The 16,388-nt window shown below is 55.0% G+C and overlaps 1 protein-coding gene and 1 long non-coding RNA gene across 3 annotated transcripts in view; one reads left to right on the top strand and one right to left on the bottom strand.

Moving 5' to 3' along the window:
• Nucleotides 1-28: 28 nt before the first annotated feature.
• Nucleotides 29-9,147, top strand: LOC124078785 (uncharacterized). Its single transcript, XR_006847052.2, has 2 exons — nucleotides 29-2,055; nucleotides 5,324-9,147. It is a non-coding gene; the product is annotated as an uncharacterized LOC124078785 (long non-coding RNA).
• Nucleotides 6,882-16,388, bottom strand: part of Zfyve28 (zinc finger FYVE-type containing 28) — a 141,631-nt gene continuing 132,124 nt past the window's right edge. Inside the window, exons 9-13 of one of the 2 annotated variants that reach the window (XM_046423877.2) lie at nucleotides 11,740-11,894; nucleotides 10,925-11,041; nucleotides 9,580-9,684; nucleotides 8,501-8,604; nucleotides 6,882-8,046 (exon numbers count right to left, since the gene is read on the bottom strand). In XM_046423877.2, coding sequence (XP_046279833.1) covers nucleotides 7,915-8,046; nucleotides 8,501-8,604; nucleotides 9,580-9,684; nucleotides 10,925-11,041; nucleotides 11,740-11,894 — 613 coding nt within the window. In that variant the 3' untranslated portion in view covers nucleotides 6,882-7,914. The remainder of the gene's footprint in view (nucleotides 8,047-8,500; nucleotides 8,605-9,579; nucleotides 9,685-10,924; nucleotides 11,042-11,739; nucleotides 11,895-16,388) is intronic. The other variant, XM_046423876.2, reaches the window with a different exon arrangement.

Genomic DNA, 16,388 nt, shown 5'->3' with positions numbered 1-16,388 from the left:
CACCCTCTGCCTCTGGCCCTCAAATTGACACATAAGGGCGAGCGGCGGCAGGCATAGCCAATGGGAGCTAGCGCTGCAGCCCCAGGGGCGGGCGCTGGACAGGATCTGGACCAATGGGGACTGGCCGAACGCCTCGGGCCGGGCCGAGAATGTTGACAGATGCGAAGCTCGGTTCCGATAGGCCGACAGCTGTAGTAACAATTTAGAAGCCCAAGCTTAGCAACAGCACGTGGTGGCCCGGCCCCCGCGCTTGCTGACTGGTGGCCGTCATGCATGTTAAGTAGGTGCTGCGCGCCGATTGGGCCAGGGCGGTTTATGTAAATTGGGACCACCGACCAATGACCCGCGGCCGGGCGCGCGGCCAATAAGGGCGCCGCGGCCCGACGCGTTGCTGAGAGGAAGCGGAGCGCGCTGGGACCGCCGCCTGGCGCTCCACCCGGCCAGTAGGACGCGGGCAGCGCCTCCTGAGACCCGAAGCATGATGCACTGCGGGACAAGCGCCCTGCCACCCCGCCGGGCCCATGCACAGTGTGTGCAGGGACTTGTTGCCCAGGTCCAGATCCAGCACTGGCTCTGCGGGAGGACCATGCCTAGCCGTCTGTCTGCTCCGGGGTCCCTTGTGGGGCTGCAAACGACACCCTTCTCCGCGGGACAGAGTGGCCTCAGGGAAGGCCTGGACTGGGAGAGGAACGCAGACGGTTGGAGCATAAAACGAAGGCTTCTCTGAGGTTGTCAGTGGGGAAACAGAGAGCGGAAGTGTCGTTGTCGTTTATTTAGTGGACACCAGGCTGAAAGTGGGGACCCGGCTAGGGAAGAGGACTGCCGCCACAGGCAGGAGGGGCTCTCAAGAGGACAGGCTGCTTGTGGTGCCTGATTTGAAGAGTAAGTTCGTTACAAGAGGCTGGCGCTGGTCCTTAGGCCAAGGCTGCCTTTTCTGGGGAGGAGCGGTTCGCTACTAGGAAGCAAGCGCCTGGCTGGGCCGTTGCGGCCGGCCGCAGTCATGACCTTGGACTGTAAGGCAGGCTGGGTAGGAGGAAGAAGAGCTGGTGGTCCTAGGGCAGCCTCAGCCTGGCCTCAACCCCTTGATCTTCAGATCTTCACTCTCACTGGCTTTCAAGGTTCGTGGCCTGGGAGCTGCCGAGGGCGGGGCCAATCAGCTGGAAAGTTTTGTGTCATAAAGTGACTGGACACCCCCCCACCCCAAGTTCCATATGGAAGTGGGGCTCTGCTGCCAATAAAACAGAACAAAAACTGTTAAAACCTCAGCACTCTAGGTCCTGGGAGCAACATAAACGCATTGCCTGTGTATATTTTCACATACCCAATTTACAAATAAGGAACCCCTCAGCAATCCCAGCAGAATGGAGATTGGCACTCCCACATTGTGACCCATGGCTGGCTATGTAGGAGTGTGGCGACCAGAGCCACCTCTGGTCCAGCTGCTTCTGCTGGGGTGTGAGTGACAGCTGTCTGATCTGTGGAATAGGGTTAAGAATGTGTGCCCTTAGGGCCCTGCAGGATCTAATGGGGAACTTGATACTTCCTGCCAACACTTAAAAAAAAAAAAATCGTTGACCTGGGCTCTTCCTGCTCCAGCCCACAACCACCCCAGAGCCAGAGTACAGACTTTAGCCTTTAGTCTTTAGGGCTGCCGCGAGCCATGAAGGATGAAAGAGAGTGCCCAACTTTGGGAAGCAGTGAGGCGCATTCTGCACTCTGGGAACCTGGACTCATCACCTGGGGGTCAGCATTTTACAAGGTTGCTCCATCCCTGCATTGGCAGCCCGTGCGTGCGTTAAAGTGACCTCGCCCGGCTCCTGCTGCGATGGGCAGGGGGTTAGGCCACTGTGGTACTCAGGATGCTCAGGCGTGACAGCAGGGAGCAGCCTGCCTGCTTCCTCTCTGCCTGAGATTTTTAGCCTAGGCCAATTCTGGAATCTCCCCTCATCCAGCTGCATCCAAGGACCTAGCACTTCCGGTGCCCACGGAGCTCGACCTCACCCTGGATTGCGCGGGAGCTGGAGAAAGTGGGCAGGCGTGGGCAGGCGTGGCTGAGTGAGCGAGGGGCTGAGAGTGGCTGGACCCGATCCGGAAGCCTCAGCTTGGGGGACGAGGAGGGATACCGGGGACGGGGAGGGATACTGAGTGAGGGGCGGATGGTCTCTACAACGTGCTGCAACGTGCCCGCCCCCTAAAAGAAGCAGAGGGATTAGAGGTCATGCCAGCGCCAGCAGCCTCAGGGGCTGTTGGGGAGGAGGAGGAGACGGGCTGACCAGCAGACCGAGTCCCCTTCCGCAGGGCAGGTCTCCAGCAGGGCCAGGTCCCTTCCTGCCCACCTCCCTCTCCTGAGCCTGAGCCTGAATCTTCCCAGTGGGAACTAGCAAAGTCCATGGTGGGGAGGGAGGGAGCAGACTTCTGCAGTCCTTCTCCCATCAGAGCTCCGCCCCTCCACTAGCCTGATGTGGGGGAGGACCTGTCCCCTCCACCCCTTAGCCCCCAAGTGGCCTCCACTCCGCTGCCCTCCTGGATCAGTCCACACCCTCCTTACTGCCCCAGTTCAATTTGATACTGTCCCCCAGACTGTTCTCCCTTACTGCTCTCTGGGAGAGTCCACCCCACCCCACACAGGCTCCAGGAGAAGGGGCAGGACCTGGATCAGAAGGTGCTTCCCTAGTTTAGGGTGGAAGGCAGGGCTGACTAATCTTGAGTCGGCCTGGCCTTCCTGGGTGCCCCCGCAGCATCATCTTCCCTGGCTATACAGGAGGCTACACACGCCTCTAGGGCATGTAGAGGGTAGACTGAAGGACTCAAGGCCCAGCCTGGGAAAGGCTGCTTTTTCCCCCACCCCCTGCTCCCCCCCTCTGTCCCAAGAAGCCTCTAGAAAACTATTTCTTGTCCTTTCCATGCTTAGTAGGCCCTAGCTTTCCTTCTGTGGTCCTGGAGTCACTATCCTGCCATCTACTTAGCACAGCCCCACCCCCACTGTGGCTACTGTCCCCTCCAGTTTGGGAGCATTGTCCCCAGTTTCTCAGGTGTCCAAGGCTCCCGCACTGTCAGGGCTGGAAGGCTGGTAGGGCCCTCTCTCCTCTGGATTACTGCCCCTTGCCTGAGCCTTTGGTCTCTTCAGTCACTGGGGTGGACACCTTGCAGCGCCATCCCAGGCTACAGCCTCAACTCCTTGGGCAGGAGGCTGCCCTGCTGTTCATCTGGCCCACCTTCAGAATCCTCCTGCAACCCACCTGCTGTCCACCTCTCACACCTGGGTGCAGCTGAGTCAGACAGCTCTCTGAGGCAGGTCTGGTTTCGTGTGATGGCAGGGGTCAGTAGGCCCTGGTGAGCCATGACAAGCCTGGTCCCCTGGAAGCCTTGGCTCCCATGCACTGAGGCACTGGCCACATGGTGGCACCGAGAGGGAGTCCCATGGAGAGTATGTCTCTGGGTTCCCCCCACAGCCACTCTGGATTCTATTCTGGGAATGAGAAATTGGTCAAGTCATTTAACCTCTCTGAGTCTCAGTTTCCCTAAATATAAAATGGGAGTGACAGTACCTGCCCTTTGCGGTGGCTGGGAATGCAATGAAGGCTGGAGTAGCCTGGGCACAGAGGTAACCCAGGAAGTGGCAAGAATATGAACATCACCAAGTACTGCAAACCCCCAACCCTGCCCACAGGAAAATGGGGCTCTAGAGAGGCAGGCTGGGGTGGAGGTGGCTCTCCAGGCTAACTAACCATGGGCACCAAGCCAGGCAGGCCTCTGAGGGCTTCCAGAAACTTGGACATGCAGAAAAACACTGTCTCCAGAGCACAAAAAGAAGCCAGCAAAATGAAAATGCATGAAGATGTAATTAAGTGTCTATGGAACCTAAAATAGTGCCAACATTATTCTTAAATTTAAAATAAGGACACAGTTTATTATATTTATGAACAATTGGTGAGCACCTTCCCCCCTCTCTTTTTATAAGGTTTTCCCACTATGCTAATGAGCCCTGGACAGCTTAGCAAGTGTAAATTCAATTAATTTATTGAGGCCAAAGTGTCCAAAAACAACATGATAAAATTTCCTTTCAAAAGTTTTTACAGGAGAGGGACAGACAGACATGAAGGAGGAATGTGGGTGCAGATGTAGACATGTCCGGTGGTATTGGGGGTGGCCTTCCAAGGGGAGAGGCTAAGACTCTGATGACTGGGCAAGTATGGGCTGGGCACTGGCCAAGAAACACAGAGGGGCCCCTGCCCCGCCCCGCCCAGCCCTGCTACTGCTCCTGGACCCACAGGGCTGCCAGGCCTTTCTCTCAGAGGTGAAGGACGGGGCTGTGCTTAGGAGAATGTGCGCTGGGCTGGGAGGCAGCGCTGCTTTCAGGGAAGCTGCTGGAGGAGGGGGTCTGGGAGGAAATAAGCCCCTCTCTCTAGGACTCTGAGATATGGGATGGCATGAGGTGGGCACCCATTCCAGCCTCCTTTGGGTCCCATCGGCCTCCCACTGGCTCCCACTGCATAGTCCAGAGGGCACCAGGCCACCCCACTCCAGGGTGCTGTTAGCCCTCACCCAACTCTAGTGGTGTGAAGTGTCCAGCTCCAGCCAGGGCCCCTCTTCCTGGGCTCCTTCCATTGTTGCTGAGCCAGCCGTGGGCCTCTCTGGACCCAGAAAACTGGGGCCTGCTCACTGGGTCTGGTTGCCCTGAGGGCCCAGTTGTGACTTGCAGTGAGGTGGTCCTTGCACAAAGATGGTCCTGGAAGCTAGATGGAGCTGAGGAGACAGTAGAGTGTGGTGCCCCCTGGTGGCAGTTAAGGGCTACAGTAGGAATCTGTTGGGAGCACAGACCCAAACCACAAGAGGAGAGGGGGTCCCTGCACCAACCCCCCTCACTTGGCCTCCAGCACTGTCATTACCAACAAGGAAGGACACCAACAGTCCTTCTGAGCCCCATGTTGCACAACACTGCCCCAGGGTCATCTGCTGCCCTGCTTATGTCCTTTCTGTCCTCACTCAGCCCAGGAATCAGCTTACTGTAGAGTAGGGACCCTCACACCCTGCTACTTCCAAGTCAGGCAGGATTCTGCCCCAGGGCTTCCTTCTGAGCCCCTGGATACAGCAGGCTCAGGGTGTCTTCCCAGACCCTCCACCCTTGGCCTTGCTAGCTACCCCATGGAGAGCTACAGCACCTGGGGGGGGGGGACTACCTGGCCTAGGGCCCCTTCTGTCACCAGAAGCTGAAGTGGGGGGTTTGGGGGAACAATGACAGGCCCCTTCTCTGTGTAGCCAGAGAGCAGTGACATCCCTGCCTCCAGCTGCCAGAAGGTTAACGCTGCTCCTGCTTTCCAAGGTGCCTTCCCCAGGAGTAGCATCTGGAAAACAAGCCAGTGCTTCTGGATGTCTCGCTTCTGCCTTCTGTGGGACCCTCCAAGAAACCTACAACCCAGCTCTGCTGCTCATTGACCTGCGATCTTCAGCTTCCTCATCTATGGCATGGAGATCTTGCTCCCTCAAGGGAATCTTATGGGATTGCCACAGACATGTATAAAATGGGGAATGGCATTGTTCAAGGCAGTAGCAGGAAGGGCATGATTAGGAAATGGGTTTGGGAAGGCCAGCCTGCAGGAGGTCCCAAGGCTGGCTCAAAAGTGCTGACTACAAACCCAGAGCTCTGGGTATGCTCCCAGCCCAGGGCCTCCCAGACCCAAGGCCTAGCTGTGGGTGGCCAGGAAGCCATCCCTCCACATTCTGTCTGAATTGCACCTGTCTTGGTCCTGGGTTCTGCCCTTGGGTGGGGACAGCCCCATAGAAAGGTAGTGATCAAGCATCTCAAGTTTAGCATGGAAAAGTCCTAGAAACTCTGCTCCTGGGCAAATGGGACTGTTGGTCATCTCCCTGAAGGACACCTGTGACTCTAGGCCTTTCTGCAGGGCATCCTGTCTCCAGGCAGCACACAGGCAGGCCAAGGCTGGCCTGGAGGGCTTCCTATGAACAGACCACACCCAGCCTTCCTGCCTGCCTCCCTGCGTCCAGGTTCTTCTGACCTGGTGGACAAGGAAGACACCACAACTCAGGTCTGGAAGGTGACCACTGAGGGTGCCTGTAAGCACAGAGGGATGCTGCAGTACGTCTCTGTGGGATTCTGTAGGGCCTGGTTTCCTAGCCTGTAGCAGCAGGGGTGGCCTCCTCCAGAGAGGTGACAATTCTCCTGTGGACATGCTAACCATCAGAGTGTAGGGGTGATAGAGGGGCCATTTCTCTGCATTCTGTCCAGGTAAGCAGGACGGTGGGTTCAGGTCTTGGATGGCCAGAGATGCTGAGGTCCCCCAAGCTGCCCCTTCTGCTCCTGAAGGGCTTGCCCTGCTCAGAGGGAGCCCCATGTTCTAAAACTTCCTGACTTACGGAGAGTGGATATGGTGGCCGTTGTGGCCTCTCACAACTCTGCCCAAGTTCCAAGGGCACAAAGGACAGAGGAAGCCACATCACTGGAGTAATCCAAGGCTGTGCTGGCACTCCTACAGTCTCTTCATGGCACCCCAAAAGCAGTCCCCAGACTATGAGGTAGTGAGGCTGGAGACCAAGGCCATAAGATCAGCCCCTAGTATAGGGGCCAAGAGCACTAGCCCTGCCCCCAAGCACAGGCCAGGGGTCTCAGCCAAAGATTCACATAAGAAGGGGAGCTGCAGGATGCGCAGCAGTGGAAAAGGACACTCTCACAGGGCAGGGGACAGGCTTCCAGAGAGTGAGCAGCGACCCCTTTCCTGGAGGCTGATGGGACGCCAGGTCCTTCAATCGTCCCAAAGTGCAGAAGCCCTGGCTTCCTATAGGAGAATCCATGACAGCACAAATACCACCCCTGCCCAGACAGAGGAAAAGGAGTTGGTGCTCACAGAAGACAGGACAGCGTCTGCAATCTTTAAATAGATTTATGGAAATGGTTTCAAGTTACAGCTGTTAGAAAATAAAAATAATCTCAATACATAATATTCCCTCCAATATATATTCTCCCCTACAGAAGCCATCTCTGTGCAAGAGTATTCCACTGCTCAACAGTAATTGGACTTCATCCTATAAAAGAAGCAGTAGGTGTGTCATCTCTCCAAAAATAAAACTGCAATCGTCATTGCAATGTGAAGCCTGAGATTGAAGCCTGAGGAGGTGTCTGCACTGGGGCCACTTGGATGTCTCAGCATGGGTCCCAGCTGCTCTAGAATCTGTGGAAGTGGACCAGGGTCCCAGAGGGTGCAGAGGAAAGGGGGCACTGTTGGCCAAGTGGGCAGCCCTTGGTGGTGTTGGGCTGCCTGGTGAGCCAAGGTCCCCAAACCAAACCAACCTCTGTCTGTGGGTGTCAGTGCCTGGCCAGCCCCCACTCCACTGGCAGTGGACAATATGCAGGTTCAGGGCACGTATTCCTCCTGCATTCCCCCTCCAAGAAGAAATGAGATGCGTGTTGTTTATAGCAGGGTCCTGAGACGGGCAGTGGGTGCTGGGGATGAGGTGGGCGCAAGGAGCCCTGACAGGGTGCTGGGGCCCGTGGAGCCCCTTAGTTCCTGCTTCCAGAGTCTCTGCTGCAGACAAGGCCTCACAGTGCCCACTCTCCTGCCTGGTAGGTCCGGCTGGAGGAGGAGCTCCAGTGGAGGCCAGCAGGCACCTGCTTCAGAGGCAGCCCCTAGGTCCCTGGATCCCCTTGGTGGGTAAAGCTGACCTCCTATCACGTTCTGCACCTGGCCTGGGGTCCCTGCAGGTAAGGAGGCCAGGGTGGGTGGGACAGAGGCTCTGGACATTCTGGAAACCTGGGCGGGTCTGCAGCAGCAGCAGCAGTGTCTTAATGAGATGCAGGAGACCTCCTGCAGCACAGCCTGGACAGACCAGGGCCAGGCTCATCGCCTCCTTCCTGGAAGTCCTGGCCCTGGGTGTGTTGGTGAGTGCCTGGGTGCTGCATCACATGCCTGCTTTGTCGCTGTAGAAGGGTGTGACGTGGAACATGTAGCAGTGTGTGCACACACGGACAGGCTTCACCTGCCCATAGCGGGGCAGCGGTGCCGAGTGCGAAGAGCAGCGGGAACAAAAGATCTGGAAGTCAAGGAGGGGTAGGAACCAGTGAACCTGCTGCAGGGTGCTGGGCAGGGCCAGCCCCCATGCCCCCACACAGCCCTCCCACCCAAACCAGGCAGGGCAATGGAAGGGGAGTCTGCCTGGTCCTGGTCCTGGTCCTGGTCCTGTGGCCCGTGGAGCTAGGACCTTCAGAAAAACCCTGGGCAGGGCTTTGCCTAGGAGGCCCACTTCCTGAGAGGTGTCTAGGTGCTACACAAGGCCACAGCAGGTTCCTGCTTGGTTACTCTGTCCCCTCCCTGTCCCTGGCTCTGAGTGGCCAAGGCTGGACATGGGCACTGGTGTCAGAGCAGGGCTCAGGACTCAGGGGCATCTGCACAAGGACCCCAGAGCCTAGGAACACCAGTCCTGACTTGCAGCCCCTGACACTGTGCCTGGGATGGCTCAGATGCTGCAGGCCAGCGTGGCCACCCACCTTCCCGCAGCTGCGGCAGTGGTGTTTCCTGCGGATGACAGTGAAGGGCGCTTTGCACGCGGTGCAGAAGCCGCAGGCCTCGTCCGGCACCCATTCAGGGGGGTCTGTTACAACGAGAGCCAGGGACACGTCAGCCCTGGCATGCAGGTGGGCTGGGGCTGGAGTGGAAGCCTGGCAGGTGGGCAGGCACCTCCAACCCCTCTCCTCACTGGTTACCCCTAGACTCAGTGACAGGCTATGATTTCACATGGGGGTCCCTCTTCACTGCCATTGACAGAGCTGGCAATCACCCCCAGATATAGGCCCCTGCACTTGGGATATACAGGGGGTCCACCTGGAGGACCGTGCCTTGGCCAAGGCCCACTCACTCCCAAACTCTCCCTGCCCCCTCTGGTAACCCCGGTCAGGTCTATCTGCCCTCATCCATCTCAGCACCATGGAAGCCCCCAGCACCCGAGGGACTGTGACACATCCTGCCAACAGCCCTTCTCAAAATCTTGTGCCCCTCCCGCAATGTGTGGCAGTCCCCTGAATGCCTGGCTCTTCCTTCTATGACACCATGCCATCTGCCTGCAGCCAACTCCATGGAGAGACTGCAGGGAGCAGGTCTCCCAGATCAGATGTGACCAGATCAGTCTACAGCTGTCCTCACTGGGGAAGGCTTCTGGGACTCCACAGTCCCCATAGTGTCCTGTAGTTTCCCCAGCTGCCATGCCAGATACCTCCTGAGGTACAGGTGAGGAGCTGGGGTGTCAGGTGTTGGCCAGCCACTTGCGGCCAGAGCTAAGTCTTGACCTGACACCTCCTTGCTTCCCACACCCTGGAACCTGTGCCCACCAGGCTGAGAGACATTGAACACCTGGCCTGAGGTCACTAGTAATGAGGGGGCTTGTGTGCCCACCTGGGAGCCAAGGACAGCATGCAGAGTGGCTGCCTCCTGTGGGAAGCTGCACACTGGGAAGCCTGGTGTCTGTCTGGAGGGGAGCCACCTTCAGGGCTCTGCATCTGAAAGCATCCTGCGCAGGCACCTGCTGCTCAGCATGAGCGTGTTGGCCCCTGGCCTAGAGGTTCCCACACACCTTCAAAGTCCCCGTCACGGGTCTTGGCTGCAAGTTCTGAGGATGACAGGGTCTCCTGACACAACGCACAGTCCTCTAAGGCCGCACTCCGCAGGGTCTGGGTGACTGGAAGAGAATTGAGGCTGCTGAGGTTTGGTGGGTAGGGTAGTCAATGCAATTGATTATCCCTGCTGGGTACCCCTGGCCAGCTCCCCCAAACCCAGCACACAGGGCCAGTCACCTCAGCAGGTAGGGTGCCTGGCCTGGCAGGTCTTCCAGTTAGTTGAGGGCTTCCTATTGCCCAGCATGGCACAGCATAGTGTGCCCTGAGGCTCGTGTCAGATGCTCCCTGTGAGCATCCAGCCCTGGGGCCCCTGCACACGTGGTCAGGTCCCCTGAACTGTGATCATGGAGGCAAGCAGGGTCCTGCAGCCCAGTCCCTATCTGAGCAGTGTTTGTTTCTGCCTCCTCTGAATCTTGATTTCCAGAAGGCAGCCCTGCCAAGTTCCCTGATGAAATATGGCCTGGGAGTGTGCTTTTGGGAACAGAGCTGGGTGGGCATAGGCTCCTCCTCACTAGCAAGGACACCTCTGCTGGGTGGGAGCTGCAGAAATAGCTGGGCCGTCCTGTTGCCAGACACCCCACAAGCAGAAGCCCTGTAGTAAGGGTAGTTCCCCCAGAACAGGTGTCTCAGCCCAGTACAAGGGGCAAGCCAGCAGGGCTCCAGCCCCACTCCTACTCAGGACTCTTCAGGGACAGAGGGTCAAACTCCCCATGCTAATCAGTCCCTGACATGATGCCCTTTCCCTCACCACATACCTGTTATATGCACATACGTGTGCAGTGTGTTAACTAAATGTGACTACGAGAGCACATGTGTTGCCTGTGACATGCTGAGTATGCAAATATGAGTCAGATCACAGCCAGCAGCAGACTCTGCAGCTCCCCATGGGGAGGGGGTCTCATGCCCCCTCCCCCTGTCTCTGGCTGTCTTCTGAATGCGTTGACAAGTGACACTGTGGAACACTTAGTCATCTGGTCTGGTCTTTAGGGGAAAGGATGAGTATCCCCAGCCCCTATCTGCAATACAAAGTTGGGCGACCTTGCTGCAGTGTGTACAAGGGGACCAAAGCCAGGTGACCCACTTGCAAAGTGGCAGGGGAACCACTTCCCTGGGCTATGCATCCTGGGTCCCCCGGCAGAAAGCCTGGCGTATCTGGTCATGCAAATATTAGGATGCTTGGTTGCCTTGGAGGGCACATATTTGCCCAGGAAGAGGAGGTGTGGTTTTCTGCAAACCCTGTTCCTGGGGGCACTGGACACAGGGGTTGGCATGGAGTCAGCACCTGTCCTGGGTGGCACTCACCCTTCTTTAGCTTTTCCTTGTCATCTGTTTCTGGCTTGGTGGCCATGACCTCAAACAGAGTTTTGAGAATACTTCTCAGGTCGCTCGCATAGTTGGTCTGCAGCTGATCTGCCACACCTGACCAGTGTGACAGAGGGATGGAAGGAAGGATGAATTAGGCTGACTGATCTGTGCACTGGGCAGGACCTGGCCTAAGCTGAGGGAACAGCATTTCCCAGCCCCTTGGGAAAGGATTCTCTTGATGTATGTATGATGGGACTTTCTGCACAGCCCACTGCAGGCCAGTCTGCTACCAGCTTTATCCAAGGTTACGGCCACTACCACTAAGCTGTTATAGCTGCTCACCAGGGCCTCGATCATGCCTAGCCTCACTTCGGCCCCTGTCACTGTCACAGCAACTTGGGCATCCAGATGGCTCCACTTATAGCCTGCCCACTCCCAGGTGGGCCCAACCCCCAGATCCCTGACCACACTGTCCAAAATAACCCTGACTGCAGGGCTATAGTACAGGCTCCACGTGGCTGGGGAGCCCAGGGTGGACCCACCCAGAGGAGGTGCCCATGGCCCTCTGTTCTGCCCCACCCCACCCATCACCCCCAGCACTCCTAGAGGCAAGGGCTCTGGTCCTCACCCACAGAGCTCCTTCGGCCTCCTTCTCCCAGGAGCAGATCAGCCCTTCCTAAGGAGCGCTGGCTTGCAGGGAAGCAGACCACACTGCCACACAGCAAAGCCAGGGAGAGATGGCTGCCCGGGTCTCCATTCCCCTAGAGGGCAGCCTGCGGGCCCTCGACCCACCCCAGGCCCAGACTCCACACCTGAAATGCAGACAAACAGGCGGTGGATCAGGTCATGGCTGCCGTGGAACCTGGACCGGATCTTCTCTCTCGTGGCCACGGGGGTGACAGGCGAGGCCACAGGGGCTGCCTCCAGCAGGGTCTTGTCTGAGGAGCAGGAACCAGCTGGGGGGCTGCTGCACAAAGAAGGAAATGCAGGGTGTGTGGAGATGGAGGCCTGGTGAGGTGCCCGGAGCCTCGACTTCAGCAGGCCAAGGTGACAATCTGTCCTTGTGGCTCCACTCCGGAGGTCAGGCAGCCCATGCATGGCACTTCCTGCAAATCAGCTTTACATGCTGTCATGTGATCCCCATGCCCCACTGAAAAGCCGAGTGGCTGGACAGGGCTTTGACCCTACCCCAGTCCTGCTCTGGTCACTCAACTGCTGCTGTCTGTGGCGACCACACCCAAGCCCTTCCTTGCACAGGGTCTCCTGGGGTTGACATGGCACTGACTCACAAGCTTAGGCCACTCCGTCTGGCATCCTCAGCTTAAGACAGACTGACTTTCTTCTGTGGAAGATCCAACTCACCTTTGTACCTTCTAGGGGTCAGGGGACTGGATGGAGGGCTTCCAAAAGACACGTCCACACCCTAAGCCTGGAGCCTGTGAGTGGCACTTTATTCAGAAAGAAGGGCTCTGCAGATGAATTTAGTGAAGGATCTTAAAACAAACAATTATCCTGGATTATTTAGTGGGTCCTACATCCATGACAAGTGTCCTATCTGTTAAAAGGAGGAGGCACATGTACCCAGTGGAGAGGAGGAGGCCACACAGAGCCACAGACTGAAGGACATGGCCACAATCCAAGACTGCCTGGAGCCACCAGGAGCTGAGAGGGGTGGGAATCCTCCCCAGAGCTTCTGAAGGGAGAGGGGCCCCACTGGACTCAGACTGGGGTCTCCAGACTGACAGGGTAAGCTTCTGAAGACCAGGTCACCCAGGTTGCTGCACATGGCTACATGCAGCCCCTGGGCACTCAGCCATTCCTGCCATCACATCCCTTGCTGCCTGCCTGGCAGATGTGACCAGGTGCATCCATCTGCTGCTCAGGGGTGTGTACAGGTGCTCCCAGCTCTCGGCCTCCACCCTACGTGCAACCTAAAGATGACATATCCCACTTGTCTCCTCGTCTCTATGTCCCTCTTTCTGGGAAATTTCCTCAGCTTTTTCTTCCAATTGTACCCTGGACATTTTGGGTTCTTAATTTCCTACCCTGACTGCTATTTCCTGGACGCAGTGTTGTCTCTCTCTCTATAAATGTTCATTCACTGCAATTTTTAAAACTTGCCATCAGTGCCTGGCATTGTCTGTTTTCCCGTTTAGGGGAATCAGTCTGTTTGGCCTGTTTCCCATGCCAGCAGCTTGCCACAGATGCTGAGGGTTCTGGGCTGTCTGCTGTGTTGAAGACCCTGAATGGCTGCCTGTCATGGGTGGAAACAGAAAACGTTCTCCTTGCCTGTGGGAGCATAAATGGGTGCAACCACACTGGAAAAGTAATTTGGCACCACCTAAGTAAAACTGGACTTTCCCAATGGACATACCTGAGTAAAACTGGACCTGCCCAGTAAACTCACCTGGGTAAACTGGACCTTCCCAGTGGACACATCCAAATTCTTGTCTTTTTTATTTTCTTTTTCTTTTTTTGAGATACTGGGTACTCTACCACTAAGCTACATTCCCCAGTTCTTTTTAGTTTTTATTTTGAGAGGGGGTTCTGTTAAGTTGCTGAGGCTGGTCTTGAACTTGTGGTCCTTCTTCCTGGGCCTCCCAAGTTCCTAGGACTACAGGCAGTCATCCCTGTGCCCAGCTCGGAAACTTTTGTCTCTATATGACTGTAGATACAGTGAAACCTTCAAGATGGCATTGAATATTCCAGAGAAAAACTGGGAAGGAGCTCAAGCCTGTGAGCAAAAATTGCATTGGTGAGTCCACTGTGATCTGTGGGCAGGATTTCAGAGGCAGAGGGGAGCCAGCTGCAGCCCCTCAATGATGCCAGTAGATCCTGCACACTGCAGGACCCAGACACACCCTGGAGAAAACACAAGAACTGCCCACTGTCTTACTCAGGACATACCCTCCTGATGTCAAACCCTTCTGAGGCACAGAGATGCCCCCAAAGCCTTCAGGACTGTGGCTTTCAGCATGGAGAGAGGCTGGGGCAGGAGAGGCTGCAGAGTTCCCAGGCTGTTCCTTCAGTGGAGTGGCGGTGCATGGGTATGCATTTTTTTGCTATGTCCTGGCAGAGTGAGTATTCACTGGAAGGCAGAGGAGGGGGCAGTCTTGGGTGGGGCTGGGTGCTGATTAGGGAACTGGGTGTTGTCAGACCCTCCTGATGATCTGTGGTTCCTTCCTCCCGCTGGCCCAGTTTCACAGAGGCAAAGGCCCTGACTTTCAGCCTGGGTGTGGGCCTCACTGACCTTGCCCTGGGAGGTGACGAAGGAAAGGGGACGGTGCCTTCACTGTCGGTTTCCACCCAATACCCCCTCATCACTGTCGACCTCACCCCAAATCGCTGAAGGTGGGGCTCCAACAGACGCACTCCACAAACACCCACAGTACCATCATCCACAAAGCCAGGAGGGGCACCATCCAAGTGAGCACCTGGGTGGATGGGTGAACAGAATGTGACACATGCTCACAACAAAATTATCCAGCCTCTAGAAGGAAGGAGATTCTGACTGTGCCGCATATGGACAAGCCCTGAATACACGCCAATCAAAGAAACCAGGCACCAGAGGACGAATCCTGTAGGACTCGACTCACAGGAGATCCCCAGAATGGGCAAATCCAGGAAGACAAGAATAGGAGCGTGGTCACCAAGAGTGGGGGAGGGGCGGGACCCAGCTCCAGTTCACAAAGATGAAAACATCCTGGAGGTGGACGGTGGTAGTGGCCGTGCGGTGCTGTAGATGCACTATGATCATGTTACACACATACAAATGGTCAAGATGGAAAATTCTATGTCATATGTGTTTTACCAAATTGAAAAAACACAATCAAGGCAGAGAAAAAGGGACTGAGGAGCCCATGTATGGCCAAGAGGCTGGGCCCCTGTGTCATTGGTGTGAGTCTGGTGTCTGCACACCGAGAACCTCTGACTGGGGCTTTCCTGGTGAGTGGCGCCCAGGGCCTTGCGAGCGCTAGGCATGTGCCCTACCTGCCACTGAGCCACACCCCAGCCCTGCAGATACACAGCAAAAGGGTGGATTTTATGGTATTTACATTGCATATCAATAAAGATGTATTTTTAAAACTCACTTGTATTTAGATAAGGCAGCAATAAACTGAAAATGAAATTTAAAACATAAACATAATCCCATATACCACAGCATCAAGAAGATCAAAACACTTGGACTAAATTTAATGAAATAAGTATAAAGTTATATACTGAAAACTAGAAAACATCACTGAAATAAATCAAAGAAGATGATTAAATGGAAAGTCGTCTGTGTTCATGGATTGGCAGACTTACATTGTTAAGCTGGCAATACTCCCCAAATTCATCTTCAGATCCAATGAATCCCGATAAAAACATCAGCTGCCTTTTGTTTCCATGCAGAAATTGACAGGCTGATCCTAAAATTCATACTGAAATGCAAGGAGCCAGAGGAGCCAAAACAACCTTGAAGAAGAAAAAAAATAAGTGGGAGGACTCACACTCACACCTGTGACTCACAATCTGAAAAGAAATGCTGGGGATCAGGACCGTGACACAGTCCCTGGACACACCACTGGAGTCCAGAATAAGCCCATAAACCTGTGCACTGACGCTGCTGATCTCCAGCAGAGGGGAGTGAGCAGGCTCCAGCAAACACTGCTGGGAAACAGGACAGCCGCAAGCAAAAGCCTGCAGTCTGACTCTTCCCTTATCCCATATGCAAAAATGAACTCAAAATGGAACAAGTATAGGCTGGGGTTATACCTCGGTGGTAGAGCGCTTGCCTAGCATATGAGGCACTGGGTTCGCTCCTCAGCACCACATAAAAATAAATTTAAAAAAATAAAGGTATCGTGTCCTCTACAACCACAAAAATTTTTTTTAAAAAATTGTTTATGGTTGTAGATGGACAGCATACCTTCATCTTATTTACTTTTATGTGGTTCTGTGGATCAATCCAGTGCCTCACACGCCCTAGGCAAGCACTCTACCACTGAGCCTCAGCTACAGCCCCTAAAAACAGTTAAAAAAAATGGAACAAATATCTAAATGCAAGAGCTAAAACCACAGAGTTCTTAAAAGAAACACAGGTGCACATTTTTATAACCTTGGATTAGGTTACAGCTTTTCATGAACAACACCTAAAGCAGCATCAAAAGAAAAAACCGACACACGGAACCTCCATACTTCCTGGGACATCGTTGAGAAAGCACAAAGAGACAAGTGGAATAGTTTTGCAAATCACGTGTCTAATAAAGTTACAGAGTAGTGTCTGGAATATGGAAAGAATCCTTAAACTCAACGATAAAAAGACAAAATTCTAGCTAAAAACTGGAAAATGGATCTGAATAGACATTTTTTCCAAGGAAGGTATACAAATGTTTAATAAACCCATGAGAAGACGCTCAACGTCATTTCATTCAGGAAATGCAAATCAAGAGGGCAATAAAATATCATTTTACATCCATTA

The sequence above is a fragment of the Marmota monax genome, unplaced genomic scaffold (assembly GCF_021218885.2).
Source record: "Marmota monax isolate L192 unplaced genomic scaffold, Marmota_monax_Labrador192_F-V1.1 WCK01_AAM20220418_F8-fsc00009, whole genome shotgun sequence".
Taxonomy (NCBI): domain Eukaryota; kingdom Metazoa; phylum Chordata; class Mammalia; order Rodentia; family Sciuridae; genus Marmota; species Marmota monax.
The sequence above is the reverse complement of the archived record's forward strand: the minus strand, read 5'-3'. Positions and strand labels throughout refer to the sequence as shown.